This window comes from Tachyglossus aculeatus, chromosome 6, assembly GCF_015852505.1.
Source record: "Tachyglossus aculeatus isolate mTacAcu1 chromosome 6, mTacAcu1.pri, whole genome shotgun sequence".
Classification (NCBI taxonomy): domain Eukaryota; kingdom Metazoa; phylum Chordata; class Mammalia; order Monotremata; family Tachyglossidae; genus Tachyglossus; species Tachyglossus aculeatus.
Window position 1 is genome coordinate 39,885,337 of NC_052071.1, and position 17,391 is coordinate 39,902,727.

Consider the following 17,391-nt stretch of genomic DNA (forward strand, 5'->3'; position numbering starts at 1 on the left):
TCAACCTGCACTGAGCGGGGGTTTTAGCAAGCAACATCTAGTTGTCCAGAAGTTTCCGATGGCCCCCTTCACCTGCTGATTCCTCAGTGTGTAAATGAGCGGGTTCAGCATCGGAATCACCACGCTGAACATGACGCTCATTGTTTTGCTCACATCCAGGGCATTCCCGGTTGTCTGTCGTCCATACACGAAGTTCAGGGTCCCATAGTAGAGGACCACCACGGTAAGGTGGGAGGCACAAGTGGAGAAGGTTTTCCTCCTGCTTTCTGCAGAGTGGATCTTTAGGATGGTGATGATGATGAGGATGTAGGACCCAAGAGTTAAGCAGAAGGAGGTGATCCTCAATGTCCCTCCCACCAGGAATATTTCCAGTTGGTTGTCCCGTGTGCTGCTGCAAGCCAACTTCAAGAGCTCCCGAATGTCGCAGAAGAAATGGTCGATTTCATTGGGCCCACAGAATACCAACCTGACAGTAAAGGAGATGTGTGATGTGGCATTGAAGATTCCCGTTCCCCAGGCAGCTGCTGCCAACAGAAGGAGACGTCTGTTATCCATAAGGACAGGGTAGCGCAGTGGCTTGCAGACAGCCAGATACCGATCGTAAGCCATGGCTGTCAGCAAAAAACATTCGGTGCCAGCAAATACTATGAAAAAATATAATTGGGAAATACAAGCTGAGTAGGAAATGGTTTTGAACTGGGACAGGAGGTTTAGCAGCATCCTCGGGACCGTCACTGAAGTGTAGCACACATCTAGGAAGGACAGATTGCTGAGAAAAAAATACATGGGCGTGCGGAGTCTTGAATCAAGGCAGGTAACGACCACAATCGTGACGTTGCCCAACACTGTCAGGAAGTAGATCACCAGGAACAACAGGAAGAGAACGGGCTGCAGTTGCGGATCGTCTGTTAAACCCAGGATGAGAAATTCTGTCACTAATGTCTGATTCTCACTTTCCATTTCTCCAGATCTGCTTCCTCCTGCCAGAGCAGAAACAGGAAGATATATGAGTGCCAGACTGATCTGGGAAGGAAGGCGCAGATAATTCTAGAGCTATGACCCCAATCTGGAAGGCAGGTAGCTTGCGGCCAAAGATTTTGCTGCACTTTTCAGAGTCTGACCACTTTACGGATGTCTCAACTGAGGAATGAAAGGTCAAAGTCACACTGGCGAGAGGTATATGTCTACCAACTCTGTCGTATTATACTCTCCCAAGAGTTTAGTACAGTGCCCTGCACACTGTAAGTGTTCAATAAATACGACTGAATGCAGAATCCACATATGGAAAATGGTCAAGCCTATTTTACATATTATTAAGCTGTTCCTCCACTGCTCTCTGTCTTAAGAATCTTGAGGTCTTGGAATTCCTTCCTTACTAGAAAACAAGATTACATTAGGCTCATTCCTGTTTGAATGTCAGTGATCCCAAGGCATGGAATATTCTCCACGAAGGATTCCTCTCGGAAGAGATTCTTCCTTTCGGGCAGTGTCTGCCCTATCAACCGGGACTCAGAGAGGGTATCCCTGATTGCTCATTTTCTCAGCTCATGAACGCGTGCACTATATCCACTAGACTGTAAGCTCACTGAGGGTAGGGATTGTGTTTATCAACTAATACATTATCAAGGATATCAGATATGAGATTCCCGGATAGGATCCCACCTGATTCAAGCTTTGCTGCTGATGAATGAAAGATAAATGAAGAAATAGTGTTAAACTACAACCCAGTAGGACCCAGTCGAGAAAATATGGAACCTGAATTCCCTTTCTGGTAGATTGCATTGTAAGTTTGGCTAAGTGTCTTCAATCTCCTTCCCTGACTATAAAGTGAGATTCACCATCCCTCCACATCTAATCCCCACCTTTCTATTCTCTCCCAACACTTCGTACAGTGCTCTACACACAGTAAGTGCTTAATAAATGCTATTACTACTACTACTTTCATTCAATCATTCAATTCATTTAATAGTATTTACTGAGAGTTTACTGTATGCAGAGCACTGTATTAAGCACTTGGGAGAGTACAATACAGCAATAAACACGTTGCCTGCCCACAAAGAGCTTACAGTCTGGAGACGGGGAGACAGACATCAATGTGAATAAATAAATTACAGATAGGTGCATGAGTGCTGTGGGGTTGGGTGGGGGGAAGAACAAAGGGAGCAAGTGATGCAGAAGGGAGTGGGAGAAGAGGAAGGGGGGGGTTTAGTCTGGGAACGTCTCTTGGAGGAGATATGCCTTCAATAACGCTTTGAAGGAGAGGACAGCAATAATAATAATAATAATAATAATAATAATGGCATTTGTTAAGCACTTACTATGTGTGAAGCACTGTTTTAAGCACTGAGGTGGATACAAGACTAGTATCCTGTCGGATTTGAGGAGGGAGGGTGTTCCAGAGATCGAGACTCAGTGAGAAGGTGTGTGGGCTGGGTTCTCCCTACCTCTTGGTATGCAAAAGTTTAGGAGACCATGTCAACCACTGGTTTTCCATTCTCCAAACCAAGAGGCTAATTAACACGAAATGGGGGAGAAGATAGCACTGTCTTCAGACACCTAACATAACTTGTTAACTGTTAAATTCATTTTGGTGTTGCCAAAACAGTGGAGCAGAGGTTCCCAATCTGGGTGCTGTGTCATTGCTGTGCTATTTATGAACTTCCCTGGTGCCCCCAAGAATTCTGGGCTTTACTATATTTGATTTCTATGGAGAAAGCGGGAAGGGAATTGAGTTTGCTGCGGGGTTGGCCATGACCTAAACTAAAAATGTTAGGGAATTTCCATGATGGAAAATGCATTATTGTCATCCAGAACCACAGTGCAGTTAAACATTGCTTCTGGAGTGAAGAGGTGACATTATTTAGAAAAAAATATTTGAGAATACTTCCTTCTCCATCACAAAATTATGATGAGAACTCATGCCACCCGGTTGCCTTGCTGGATAAATGGATATCTGGATTCAAGATTCAGTAGTATATTTCCTTCTGAAACCAATCCAGTTGACCTGACAAAACTGCAAAGTATGTTTCTATTCATAAACCACCTCTATTTTGAGAAATGCTTAGGTTCTGAGATTACGAGTCCAATAGCTCTTTCCTCCATTGGATCTGAAAGTTGATTCTCACTGGCTAAAGACTTACCTCCATTGAAAGACATCTTCAAGTAACTTCAAGCACTATGATATTAAGCGGCTAAAATGTTTACCACTGGATCCCAAATCCCCAAACAAGTAAGTAAAAGTCAACTGGGGAGAATCTTGAAGATTGAAGAGCTTCAGAATGGAAAAGGGCAATGACTAAGCTTTTCTTATATGATAAGGATGGTATTTATCAAGGACTTTCTAGATGTCAAGCACTGTGCTAAGCGCTGGAGAGACAAGCTAATTAGATGTAATATTATGCAGTGATCTACCACCTCATTAATACCCCAGTGAATAACAAAACGGAGGGGAGTAATTTAATGTGCTATGGGACATATAATGAGGCAGCTTTCTTAACCAATGAAAAGTCAATAAAGTTTATTCTGGAAAACCTGAAGATAATGGATGAAACATTCTTGGATTAATGGTGGGGAAGAGGGATTTTGAATTCTATGGGTAATAATGATGTAAGTTCTCCCTCTCTCTCTAAGTAGTCCCAAGTGTCTGACATCCCTCTGGGAAAGGAAGCAAAAATAAACATGCCCATGATTTCTAATTTAATACCACTGGCAGCTGAGAATTTGTTATAAAAGAGTTCATTGTTCTGGCAATTAAAAGTAATAAAGCCCGAAGAAGAGCTTTAAACAATCAGTTCTCGACAGTTTTTTGGGAGTTTGCATTTTCTTTTCTCTTCTAAACTTAGTTTCTTGGTAGATTTTCTTCAACGGCCATGGCCAATGCTGGATAATTAGTCTGCGAGAGCTGAACCCCAAACATTGCAACAAAATATTCTCTGAGATTTTCAAATATTTTCTGAGTTTCAGTATTTCTATTGGCCACAGATTGTGTCATCAAGAGACAAAGAACCTCAACTGATTTTTTCAGTTGATTTAGACACCCCAAGGAAACCAAACCTACAAAGTTTTGGAGTGGAGTTGTTTCTCCATCTCAAACATTGACTGAGACCCACCCTCCAGTCTTCCCCCTTGAATTCAATCCAGAAACCAAGGTGGCCACTGAATAAAGTAGACAATATCACCTTTCATGGCTTCACTCTCCTCACCTCTTCTATAAGCCCACACAACCTATTGTGATCCTGCCAGGTTCCAAGAATTCAGCTGCTCCTAAGTACATTTAGAGGGGTTGGATTTTTCTTTCTTTCTCTATCTCTCTTTCTTTTCTTTTCCCTTCCTTTCATTTATTTCCTTTCTTTCTTTCTTCCTTTCTTTCTCTCTCTCTCTTCTCCCCCCTACTCCCCCCCCAACACACACACACACACACACACACACATATACATCTCTGGTTTGTTCTTAGAGTTGACTCATTTGTATTGGGTTGCATTGCATGGATTGTGGCTCAGTACAGTGCCTGGCACACAGTCAGCACTTAAAAACCACAATTATAATTATTATTATAGTGTTTAAAATTGTTTAAAAAATTGGAGCTACACCACATCTGCCAAGCGACCTTCTACAAGTCATTTAACTTCTCTGTGCCTCAGTTACCTCATCTCATAAAATGGGGGATTAAGACTGTGAGCCCCATGCGGAACATGGACTGTGTCCAGCCCTATTAGTTTGCATCTACCCCAGTGGTTAGAACAGTGTCTGGAACATAGTAAGTGTTTAAGAAATACCACCAAAATAAACAAAAACAAAAAGACCAGTGCAGAGACTGGAGCGCAGCGACATGTATACACTGTTGGGACTAAAAATCCCAGTAATCTCCTGAGGCATCTGCCCATGCCCCAAAGCACCACCCCTTTTATGTTTAAGCTTTACAAGAACCTCTGAGGAGTTCCCTTCCTCCAGAGACTCCGGAACCTCTCAGATCTGGGAATATGGATATGCTCCAGAAGGTACCCTATCAGACAGCACCCTAAAGAGCCCCAGGGTCCTCAACATTTTACCCAACTTCATGAACAAAATCAACTTTTTCCGTCAGCCCCCAAGTGTTTGGAGGCTGTGAGCACACAGGACACACACCAAATATCATTGGAGAGGAAGTGGAAGGCCTGGTGTTTTTATAGCCTTGCTTTTTAGTGATTTTTTTAATGGTATTTGTAAAGCCCTTACTATGTGCCAGGCATTGTTCTAAGAGCTGATACAAGGTAATCAGATCGGCCACAGTCCCTGTCCCACATGGGACTCACAGTCTTAATCCCCATTTTAGAGATGAGGTAACTGAAGCACACTGAAGTTAAGAGACTTGCTCAAGGTCACACAGCAGACAAGTCACAGAGCTAGGATTAAAACCCAGGTCCTTCTTTCTCCCAGGTCCGTGCTCTACCCGCTAGGCCATGCTCCTTCTCTTTCCTTGTTGGAATGAAAAGCCGACAGAGATGTGAGCCAACCCAATGGATGAGAGCAAGCAGCGTCGTTGAGGTCGTCCCAATCCACTTGTTCCTCTCCACTCAAACAGCCACCACTCTGCGTGGGGGTGTGTGATGAAATGGGAATGCTTGAAGTGTGACTAAAGACAAAACCGAGCAATCACATTTATTGAGCACTTACTGTGTGCAGAACACTGTACTAAGCACTTGGTAAAATACAATATAATACAGTCTGTAGACATGGTCTCTGCCTTCAAGAGGCTGGGAGTCAGAGGACCTGGGTTTTAAATAGCGTGGCTCAGTGGAAAGAGCATGGGCTTTAGAGTCAGAGGTCATGGGTTCAAATCTCGGCTCCACCACTTGTCAGCTGTGTGACTCTGGGCAAGTCACAACTTCTCTGGTCCTCAGTTACCTCATCTGTAAAATGGGGATGAAGACTGTGAGCCCCCCATGGGACAACCTGATCACCTTGTAACCTCCCCAGCGCTTAGAACAGTGTTTTGCACATAGTAAGCACTTAATAAATGCCATAATAATAATAATAATTATTATTATTAATCCTGGCTCTGCTACTGATCTGCTGGGTGATCTTGTTTATCTCATTTGTAAAATGGGGCGTAAGACTGTGAGCCCTGTGTAGGACATGGACTATGTTCAACCTGATTTTCTTTTCTGATGACATTTGTTAAGTGCTTACTAGGTGCCCGGCATTGGGAGAGAATCAAGCTAATCAGGTTGGACACAGTCCATGAGACACAGAGAAGCTAAATGACTTGCTCAAGTTCACACAGCGGACAAGTGGCGGAGCTGGGATTAGAACTCAGGTCCTCTGCCTCCCAGGCATGGGCTCTTTCCACTAGGTCATGCTGCTTCCCTATAGGAAAGGGAAGGTTACATTTTCTCAGAAAATATTTTCCTCTTCAGGACTCTCCTGAGGGCTCCCTGCACCTCCTGGTTCCTCAGGCTGTAGATCATGGGGTAGAGCATCGGGGTCACATTGGTGTAGACCAGGGACACCACCTTGTCCTGGTCGGGAGCGTAAGCGGACTTGGGCCGGATGTAGATGAAGATGGCACAGCCGTTGTGCAGGAGGGAGACCACGAGATGACCGGCGCACGTGGAGAAGGCCTTGTTCCTTCCCTCGGCCGACCGGATCCTCAAAATGGCCACCACGATGAAGGCGTAGGAGAGCAGGATCAGCAGGAAGGGGATGAGGAGGGCGAGGAGGCAGAGGGCAAACACCACGAGCTCGTTGACGCGGGTGTCGGAGCAGGCCAGGAAGAGCAGGGCGGGGACATCACAGAAGAAGTGGTTGATCGCGTGGGAGCCGCAGAAAGGGAGCCGGAAGATCAGGATGGTGAGGCCGAGCGCCAGCACGAAGCCGGAGGTGCCGACGGCGAGGAGGAGCCTCTGACAGGACAGCCGGCTCATGATCACCGAGTACCTCAGGGGGTTGCAGATGGCGGTGTAGCGATCGTAAGACATGACGGACAGGAGGAAGCACTCTGACGTGCCTAAGGCCACGAAGAAATACATCTGGATCGCACAGCCGGCAAAAGAAATCTCCCTGGTGACCGAGATGAGGTTCGCCAGCATGTTGGGGATGATGGCCAGCGTGTAGCAGATCTCGATGGAAGACAAGTTGCGGAGAAAGAAGTACATGGGAGTTTGGAGGCAGGGATCGATCAGCGTGATCAACGTGATGGTCAGGTGTCCAGACAGAGTGATCACGTGCATGAGAAGGAAAAGCCCAAACAATAAGACCTGCCCCTCGGGAAGGTCCGTAAATCCCAAGAAAACAAATTCAGCGGCCGTGGTGAGGTTTCCTAAAGCCCCGTTCATCTTTGGGAGCAGCCCTGAGAAGCAAAGGGATGGGAGCATCATATACAGAGCTTGGACCATTATCCTGATCTGAAGTGGGTTCTAATTCCGGCTCAGGCACTCATCTGCTGGGTGACCTTGGGCAGGTCACTTCACTTCTCAGTTACCTCTCCTGTAAAATGGGGATTAAGACTGTGAGCCCTATGTGGGACAGGGACTGTGTCCAACCTGATTATATTAGAGAAGCAGCGTGGCTCAGTGGAAAGAGCCTGGACTTTGGAGTCAGAGGTTATGGGTTCTAATCTCGACTCTGCCACTTGTCAGCTGTGTGACTTTGGGCACGTCACTTAACTTCTCTGTGCCTCAGTTACCTCATCTGTAAAATGGGGATTAAGACTGTGAGCCCCACGTGGGACAACCTGATCACCTTGTATCCCCCCAGTGCTTAGAACAGTGCTTCACACATAGTAAGTGCTTAACAGATACCATCATCATCATTATTATTATTATTACTAAGCGCTGAGGTAGATCAACGCTAAGCAGGTTGGACACAGTCCATGTCCCACATGGGGCTCACAGTCTTAATCCCCATTTTACAGATGAAGTAACTGAGGCCCAGAGGAGTGAAGTGACTTGCCCGAGGTCACATAGAAGACACATGATGGAGTCTGGATTTGAACCCAGATCCTTCTAACTCCCAGCCCCATGCTCTATCCACTAGGCCAAGTTGCTTTTTTTTTGGTCTCTAGTCTGATAGGATGAAAACATTCTGCAGTCTTCAGAGACAAAGTACAATGAAACAAGATCATTTGAGAGAGGACCGCAGAGCTGTGACCTGAGACACTATAGGAGAAAGCATCAGTGCCGGCAGAGAGGCTGCAGCAGACCAGGAAGATGGCTAGGTGTGTTTGTTTAATAATAATAATAATAATGATGGTATTTGTTATGCGCTTACTATGTGCCAAGCACTGTTCTAAGCTCTGGGGTAGATACAAGGTAATCAGGTTGTCCCACGTGTTTGAAAATCAGTTACAAATGACCAAAACTCATCGTACAACCTAGTCTAAAATCTCTCTCTCTGCCCGTCTCTCTGTGTGTGTGTCTCTCTCTCTCTCTGCCGGTCTCTCTCTTCCTGCCTGTCTCTCTCTTTGTCTTCCTGCCTGTGTCCGTCTGCCCGTCTGTGTACCCCCATATTTAAAAAAGGGACTGGTCATTTTGATCTACTTTCTTCTCAGGACCCTGGGCAAGACTGACTTCATAACATCTGTAACTGGCCTCCAACTGCCCTTCTCTCCCCAGACTAACAGCACTCCCTGCTCACAGTTGAGTCGAGGCAGGCACGTCCAATCTGTGGGTCATCATCATCATCATCATCAATCGTATTTATTGAGCGCTTACTGTGTGCAGAGCACTGTACTAAGCGCTTGGGAAGTACAAATTGGCAACATATAGAGACAGTCCCTACCCAACAGTGGGCTCACAGTCTAAAAGGGGGAGACAAAACCAAACATACTAACAAAATAAAATAAATAGAATAGATATGTACAAGTAAAATAAATAGAGTAATAAATATGTACAAGCATATATACGTATATACAGGTGCTGTGGGTAAGGGAAGGAGGTAAGATGGGGGGATGGAGAGGGGGACGAGGGGGAGAGGAAGGAAGGGGCTCAGTCTGGGAAGGCCTCCTGGAGGAGGTGAGCTCTCAGTAGGGTCGCACGTGGTTGCTTGCGGCTTGAAGTTAGACACCGGGGCATGGCAGGGAAGTGAGAGGATGGAGGTGCAGCTGGGCTACTAAGTGCTTGGAAGAGTGCAGTACAACTGAATTGGTAGACGCATTCCCTGCCCACAACGACTTTACTCTTTCCCCCCACTTAATCGTATTTATTGAGTGCTTACTGTGTGCCATGTACTCGGAGAGTACAGTAGAACAGAGTCGGTAAATACATTCCCTGCTCACTCACATCTAGAAAGGATGGCATTCCCTCACCCAAGGAAGTCTCACCCATTAACCTTGTTTCTGCAAGCCATAGCAATAATAATTATAATAATAGTATTTATTATACACTTACTATGTGCCAGGCACCAAACTAAGCACTGGGGTTGGACACAGTCCATGTCCCACATGGGACTCAGTCTTACTCCCCATTTTCCAGATGAGGTAACTGAGGCGCAGAGAAGTTCAATGAATTGTCCAAGGTCACACAGCAGACAAGTGGCAGAACTAGGATTAGGACCCAGGTCCTTCCGACTCCCAAGCCCGGGCTCTATCCACCAGACCAACCTACCATTTTACAGATGAGGAAATTGAAGCACAGAGAAGTGACTTGTCCAAGGTCACACAGCAGGCTAGAGGCAAAGCTGGGATTAAAACCCAGGTTCTCTGATTCCCAGGCCCGTGCTCTTTCGATCAGCACTTAGAACAGTGCTCAGTGCTTAGAACAATGCTTGGCACATAGCAAGCGCGTAACAAGTACCATTAATAATAATAACAATAATAATAATAATAATGATGATGATGGCATTTGTCAAGCGCTTACTATGTGCCAAGCACTGTTCTAAGCACTAGGGGAGGGGGGGATATAAGGTGATCAGGTTGTCCCATGGGGGCACACAGTCTTCATCCCCATTTTACAGATGAGGGAACTGAGGCCCAGAGAAGTGAAGTTACTTGCCCACAGTCACACAGCTGACAATTGGTGGAGCCGGGATTTGAACCCATGACCTCTGACTCCCAAGCCTGTGCTCTTTCCATTGAGCCACGCTGCTTCATTGTTATTATTATTAGAACATGCTGCTTCTCATGATAGTTCTATTCACCAATTCCATTTTGTTTTGTTGGGTTAATACTGCTGGGTTAGGCAGCCAATTCTTTTTACTGATTAATGATTAATCTTTTTTCAAGTGCTGTCCACATGCAAATGATTAGGGCGTACACAGCACATTCATTGTAATTAATTCATTCAATCATATTTATTGAGTGCTTACTGTGTGCAGAGCACTGTACTAAGCGCTTGGGAAGTACAGGTCGGCAACATATAGAGATGGTTCCTACCCAAAAACGGGCTCACGGTCTAGAAGGGGGAGACAGACAGCAAAACATGTAGACAGGTGGACATATCTGATTTAATCAATCCTATTTATTGAACACACTGCATGCAGAGCACTGTACTAAGTGCTTGGGAGACTACAATATAATTCAAGTCAATCTCATTTATTGAGTGCTTATTGTGTGCAAACCTCTGTACTAAGCACTCGGGAGACTACAATATAACAATAAACCAAGTCCCTGCCAACAATGAGCTTACTACAGTCTAGAGGAGGAGCTTAGAGAGTTGATAGATATGTTCCTGGTCCATGATGAGCTTTAGTCTAGAGGATGTAGAGGCTCTTTCCTGATTAAAATGCTTCAAAAAATCTTTTGAGAATTTTTTCCTTTGTCAAACCTTTGTTTCTCACCTAAAAAGCCAGTACCTTGGGGATTGTATCTCCCCAATTGTTTATTCCAAGAGTCACTGGTTTAATTTGTGCCAACTTATTAGGTGGCCAAGGAGATGAAATCAATGCCGGAGAAGAACAGGCAATTATGGTTCTCTCTGTTTTGGTTCAGGCACCTGGACTCATTTCTGGACTCTTTCCCATCTATCAGTGGTATTTATTGAGCACTTACCCTACGCAGAGCATGGTTCTAAGTACTTGGGAAAATACAACAGAGTTGGTAGACATGTTCCCTGCCCTCAGTGAGCTTCCAACCCAGAGCAGGAGACAGACTTTAATATAAATAAGCAATTTATATTATTTAATATAATAATACAGACCCTTTGGGTGAGGGGGAAATCAAGAAGGTCTAGACTTTTGGGCAGAGATTGCTTCTATCAACTCCATTATATTGTATGCTCCAAAGTGCTCAGTTACCGGAGCTCTACACACACGGTAATTGCTCAAAAAATACCATTAATTGCCTGAACATCATTGATTGATTTTGTTTCTTCTCTTTTCATGCCTGCCCTGTTGTGTTATAAAACTCCATTTTCTGTATTCACGATTCCTTTATGTTTAAACATGTAATCTAAAGCTTCCATTTTCTAAATTGCTTCCAGGTCCTATGGATTTCTTACTTGGACTACAGAGGTTACAGTCCACCCTGGCCAAGAACTCCTGTTGAAATGTTGGTTACAATATTGTGAATTTCTATAGTACCTCATCTCCCAAGACCTCAAAGAACATTCATTTCTAAGAGATCATTTAATTCTAACAGCTTCTTTCTGAGGGAGAGAGGGGCAGGTATGATTGTCCCTAACTGTGTTAAGCGCTTACTATGCATCAAATGCTGGGGTATATACAAGACAATCAGGTCCCACATGGGGCTCTCAGGTTGGAGAGAAAAAGCTATTGAATCCCCACTTTGCAGATGAGGGAACCGAGGCACAGAGAAGTCAAGTGACTTGCCTAAGTTCTCGCAGCAGGCAAGTGGAGGAAGCGGAATTAGAACCCAGGTCCTTGTGCTTTCCACTAGGCCAACACTGCTTCCCTAGTGAGGCGATGGCAAAATTGAGGTGCAGTACTGACTTGTCCAAGATTCATTCATTCATTTATTCATTCGTATTTATTGAGCGCTTACAGTGTGCAGAGCACTGGACTAAGCGCTTGGGAAGTTGGCAACAAATAGAGACGGTCCCTACCCAACAGTGGGCTCACAGTCTAGAAGGGGGAGATAGAGAACAAAACAAAACATATTAACAAAATAAAATAAATAGAATAAATATGTACAAGTAAAATAAATAGAGTAACAAACTGAGACACGAGTTATGACTTGCTTAAGGTCACACGGCAGGGAAGATGAAGCAGTGTGGCTTAGCTGTATTGTCCTTTCCAAGTGCTTAGTACAGTGCTCTGCACACAGTAAGCATTCAATACATACGATTGAATGAATGAATGAATAGAGAAGAGGCCTGGGAGTAAGAAGGACCTGGGTTCTATTCCTGGCTTCGCCATTTGTCTGCTGTGTAACCTTGGGCAAGTCGCTTCATGTCTCTGTGCCTCAGTTACCTCATCTGTAAAATGGGGATTAAGATTGCAAGGCCAACGTGGGACCGGGACTGTGTCCAACCCGATTAGCTTGTGTCTACCTCTGTGCTTAGTACTGTGCCTGGCACATAGTGAGCACTTAACAATACCACAATTATTATTATTACTGTTAAGTGATGGAGCCTGAATTAGGCTTCCTTTGGCTTCCGGGCCCATGTTTCATCCACTAGACCACACTGCTTCCGGCCAAACTATTGCAGGACTGATTAGTGTAATAGTCTCCAACTTCTTCTACAAAGATCCCAGAACTGGTTGAGACCAGATCCAAGCTGGACTGAAGGACCAGAAACTGGTAAGACGTTTTAATAATGTTCCAGAGATGTGAGGAGAAATACCGCTGAATGGAAGAGCTAGTGACAAGAAGCAAAGAAAGCACTTTAAAGTTTCTTCTTTCTCCTCAGCACCTCCCTTTTTCATCAGGTGTTTTCACCTCTCCTCATGATGAGGCACTAACCCCATTCTAGTGCCCCTTTCCTTCGCCCCCCGCCAAATCAATCAATCATATTTATTGAGCGCTTACTGTGTGCAGAGCACTGTACTAAGCGCTTGGGAAGTACAAGTTGGCAACATATAGAGACAGTCCCTACCCAACAGTGGGCTCCTCTCTAGAAGAGCAGACCCACAAGGCATTACTGTGATTTTACACCTACTCTCCTTTTCTGAATTCTTTGGTGGGTGGGAATGGGAAGAAAGTCAGTGAACTCCTTGGACTTTCGCTGGGAAGACGAGCATGTAAACCACTAATTGAAAGCCCCTGCTATTCTCTGGATATTAGGGTGCTTCTGGAATTCTATGGGTTTCCAAATGCTGGTGTGGACAGGACAGTAGCTGTGAGTTGAAACTCCACCCAGCCTTGGAAAGAGGGTGTAGTGAAGAGCGGCCTAGTGGAAAGAATCCAGGATTGGAATTTAGGAGACCTGGGTTCTAATCCTAACTCTTTTGAACTTGGGGAAGTCACTTCTCTGTTCCTCAGTTTCCTCTTTATAAGTGGGGATTAAAATACCTTTCCCCCCATCCTCTCCCCTCCAGACTTTGGGACAAAGATTTTGTTTGATCCAATTAAGTTGCATCTACCCTACATCTCAGCACAGAACAGGCTCCTAAAATATACCACACATTATTATTTATGTATGTAAACACAGTCTTCTAGACTGTGAGCCCACTGTTGGGTAGGGACTGTCTCTATATGTTGCCAACTTGTACTTCCCAAGTGCTTAGTACAGTGCTCTGCACATAGTAAGCACTCAATAAATATGATTGATTGAAAGCAAAATGGTTTCTGAGAACTTACTTGACTGTGGATAGGGACCCCATCTGATTATCTTGAATCTACAGTGTCTACCACATAATGAGCCCTTAAATAACACAGTTATTACCATTATTAATAAGGTTCTGTCAGAATTTTCTGAAGCTCAGGGGAGACTTCTGAGGTGGAGAAGCAGCACGGCTTAGTGGAAAGAGCATGGGCTTGGGAGTCAGAGGTCATGGGTTCTAATCCCGGCTCCGCCACTTGACAGCTGTGTGACTTTGGACAAGCCACTTAACTTCTCTGTGCCTCAGTTACCTCATCTGGAAAATGGGGATTAAGACTGTGAGCCCCACGTGGGACAACCTGATCACCTTGTATTCCCCCCCAGTGCTTAGAACATAGTAAGCGCTTAACAAATACCATTATTATTATAATCTGGCTGATGGGGTGAAATACTTATCTTAATGAGCACAAAATTTGACGTTCCCTTACAATCATTCTAAAAGGAGCAAAATTCCAGTTCTTACCAGGTATGAATTTGGTCACCTTGTGGGGATGTTACTGCTTCCTGCTTGAACTCTATTTTTCCTTGAGCAAGCTACGTTGTGCTAGAAATTCAGCCATGGTATGAGCCCACCCACACGCACAGCCCCTTCATTACTGAGAGATGGTTAGAGAGCTCATTTAATACCCAAAATAACAGTTCTGGCCAGGGCTGGGAGCTACCCTGTGCTATCTGCAGCAAAGTGACTCTCTCAAACAGTCTGCGATTGCTGCCGGAGGGAGTATTTAATATGTTTGGAGCCCCAAGGGGAGGAGGTGAGGTAGCAGATTGCTTCCAGCTGGAGGAGTGGTCAAGAAATAGCATGTCCACCACCTGTTCTGAGAATCATTTCCCCGGCACGCCCCTCTCTGTAGGACCCAGAGCAACTCCTTTACTGCCTCCCACCTTCAGCACCCCACCAACACCCCCCAAAACTGTCTCCCACCTAGATACGTTCACTCATTCATATTTATTGAGTGCTTACTGAGTGCAGAGCTCTGTACTAAGTGCCTGGAAAGTACAATACAGCAATAAAGAGAGACAATCCCTGCCCACAATGGGCTCATGGTCTGGGGTGGGGGGAGACAGACATCGATACAGGTAAACAGACATCAATATAAATAAACACAATTATAGCTATATACATATATACATAAGTCATCTGGGGCGTGGTGGGGGAGAAGAGCAAAGGGAACAAGTCAGGGTGATGGGGAAGGGAGTGGGAGCTGAGGAAAAGTGGGGCTTAGTCTGGGGCTGATTCAGTCAACTGTATTTATTGAGCTCTTACTGTGGGCAGAGCACTATATTAAGTGTTTGGGAGACTGGGATGTGACACTATAACAGACACATTCCCAGCTCACAGTGAGCTTGCAGTCTAGAGGAGCTTACAGTCTAAAGGATCCCAGCCACCATTCCTTAACCCTGCCTCCCACCTACAGCATCCCAGCACCTCTCAATCTCTCTTCTTCCTACCTTCCTTCCTATCTTCCTGCTTCCTAGAGAAGCAGCGTGGCTCAGTGGAAAGAGCCCGGGCTTTGGAGTCAGAGGTCATGGGTTCAAATCCCGGCTCTGCCACTTGTCAGCTGTGTGACTTTGGGCAAGTCACTTCACTTCTCTGGGCCTCAGTTCCCTCATCTGTAAAATGGGGATGAAGACTGTGAGCCCCCCCCGTGGGACAACCTGATCACCTTGTAACCTCCCCAGTGCTTAGAACAGTGCTTGGCACATAGTAAGCATTTAATGAATGCCAGCATTATTATTATCTTCTGACCTTCCTCTCTTTCCTTCCTCCCTTTCTCCCTTCCTTCTTTTCTTCCTTCCTTCCTTTCCCTCTGGCTTTCCCTCACAAAGGCACGAGAAGATGTTTTTCTGACAGGGAGCTTCAGAACATGCTAGCCAAACATTAGAGAAGCAGCATGGCCTAACGGATAGGACCCGGGCCTAGGACTCAGAAGGATCTGGTTTCTATTCATTCATTCAATCGTATTTATCATCATCATCATCATCAATCGTATTTATTGAGTGCTTACTGTGTGCAGAGCACTGTACTAAGCACTTGGGAAGTACAAGTTGCAAACATATAGAGACAGTCCCTACCCAACAGTGGGCTCACAGTCTAGAAGCACAAAATACATATCCACAAAAATAGTCCTATGGATACTGTTCTGGCTCCAACACTTGTCTGCTCTGTGACCTCGGGCAAGTCACTTACCTTGCCTGTGCCTCAGTTCCCTCATTGGTAAAATGGGGATTAAGACTGTGAGCCCCATGTGGGACACAGTCCATGTCCTGTGTCCAAACAGAGTAGCTTATATCTACCCCAGTGCTTAATAAAATGCCTGGCACATAGTAAGCACTTTACAAGTGCTTATGAAAAGCAGTATGGCCTAATGGAAAAAGCATTGGCCTGGAAGCCAGAGGATCTGGATTCTAATCCTGACTATGCCACATGTCTGCTCTGTGCCTGAGTTACCCCATCTGTAAAATGGGGATTAAATCCTATTCCCTCCTACTTAGACTATGAGCCCCATGTGGGACAGGGACTGCATCCAAACTGATTAACTAGCACCTAGAACAGTGTTTCACACATAGTAATCCTTTAACAAGTACCATAATTATTACTAATGATGGTCATTATTATTATTAATAACAATAGCAAATAATTGATGTCTTAGCATGGCAAAAGTGCCCCAAGAATAGCCACTGGGGATCTGAGAGACTCTGGGACTGTCCTATGATGAGTTGGCTAGAAAAATCCCACCAAGACCTAGGGTACCCGAGAAAGTATCTTCCTCCCCAAAACTCTCCTGAGGGCTCCCTGCACCTCCTGGTTCCTCAGGCTGTAGATCACGGGGTAGAGCATTGGGGTCACGTTGGTGTAGACCAGGGACACCACCTTGTCCTGGTCGGGAGCGTAGGCGGATTTGGGCCGGATGTAGATGAAGATGGCACAGCCATTGTGCAGGAGGGAGACCACGAGATGGCTGGCGCATGTGGAGAAGGCCTTGCGTCTTCCCTCGGCTGACCGGATCCTCAAAATGGCCACCACGATGAAGGCGTAGGAGAGCAGGATCAGCAGGAAGGGGACGAGGAGGATGAGCACGCAGACGATGAAGACCGCGACTTCGTTGACCTGCGAGTCTGTGCAGGCCAGGAAGAGCAGGGCGGGGATGTCGCAGAAGAAATGATTGATGGTGTGGGAGCCACAGAAAGGGAGCCGGAAGATCAGGACGGTGAGGGAGAGTGAAAGCACAAAGCCGCTGAGGCCCGCGACGGCCAGCATCTGGAAACAGAGGGCCCTGTTGATGATCACTGCGTACCTCAGCGGGTGACAGATGGCCACGTAGCGGTCGTAGGACATGAAGGCCAGCAGGAAGCACTCTGCTCCCCCGAGGGCGATGAAGCAGTGCATCTGTAGGGCGCAGCCGACAAAGGAGATCGTCTTGTTCTTGGAAAGGAAATTGGCCAGCATGTTGGGGGCGATCACCAGGATGTAGCAGACCTCGATGGCCGACAGGTTGCGGAGGAAGAAGTACATGGGGGTCTGGAGGGAGTGGTCCACTGAGGTGACCAGCACGATGGTCAGGTGTCCAGTCAGGGTGATTAGGTGCATGATGAAGAAGAGCCCGAAGAGGAAGAACCGCAGCTCAGGGTCATTGTCGAAGCCCAGAATGAGGAACTCAGAGGCTGAGGTTGAGTTTCTCTGCACAGGGTCCAT

General features: G+C 45.8%; 3 protein-coding genes across 3 annotated transcripts; all 3 read right to left on the reverse strand.

Moving 5' to 3' along the window:
* LOC119929504 (olfactory receptor 1009-like) lies at positions 1 to 960 on the reverse strand. Its single transcript, XM_038747681.1, has one exon. It carries the CDS (start codon positions 958 to 960, stop codon positions 1 to 3), a length of 960 nt encoding a protein of 319 aa, XP_038603609.1.
* Positions 961 to 3,838: 2,878 nt separating this feature from the next.
* On the reverse strand, positions 3,839 to 7,313 carry LOC119929561 (olfactory receptor 10V1-like). Its single transcript, XM_038747732.1, has 3 exons — positions 6,367 to 7,313; positions 4,921 to 4,971; positions 3,839 to 3,968 (listed from the first exon to the last, which is right to left on the reverse strand). Exons 1-3 carry the CDS (start codon positions 7,311 to 7,313, stop codon positions 3,839 to 3,841), a joined length of 1,128 nt encoding a protein of 375 aa, XP_038603660.1.
* Positions 7,314 to 12,547: 5,234 nt separating this feature from the next.
* LOC119929562 (olfactory receptor 10V1-like) lies at positions 12,548 to 17,391 on the reverse strand. The gene is made up of 3 exons (XM_038747733.1): positions 16,450 to 17,391; positions 14,158 to 14,228; positions 12,548 to 12,731 (listed from the first exon to the last, which is right to left on the reverse strand). Exons 1-3 carry the CDS (start codon positions 17,389 to 17,391, stop codon positions 12,548 to 12,550), a joined length of 1,197 nt encoding a protein of 398 aa, XP_038603661.1.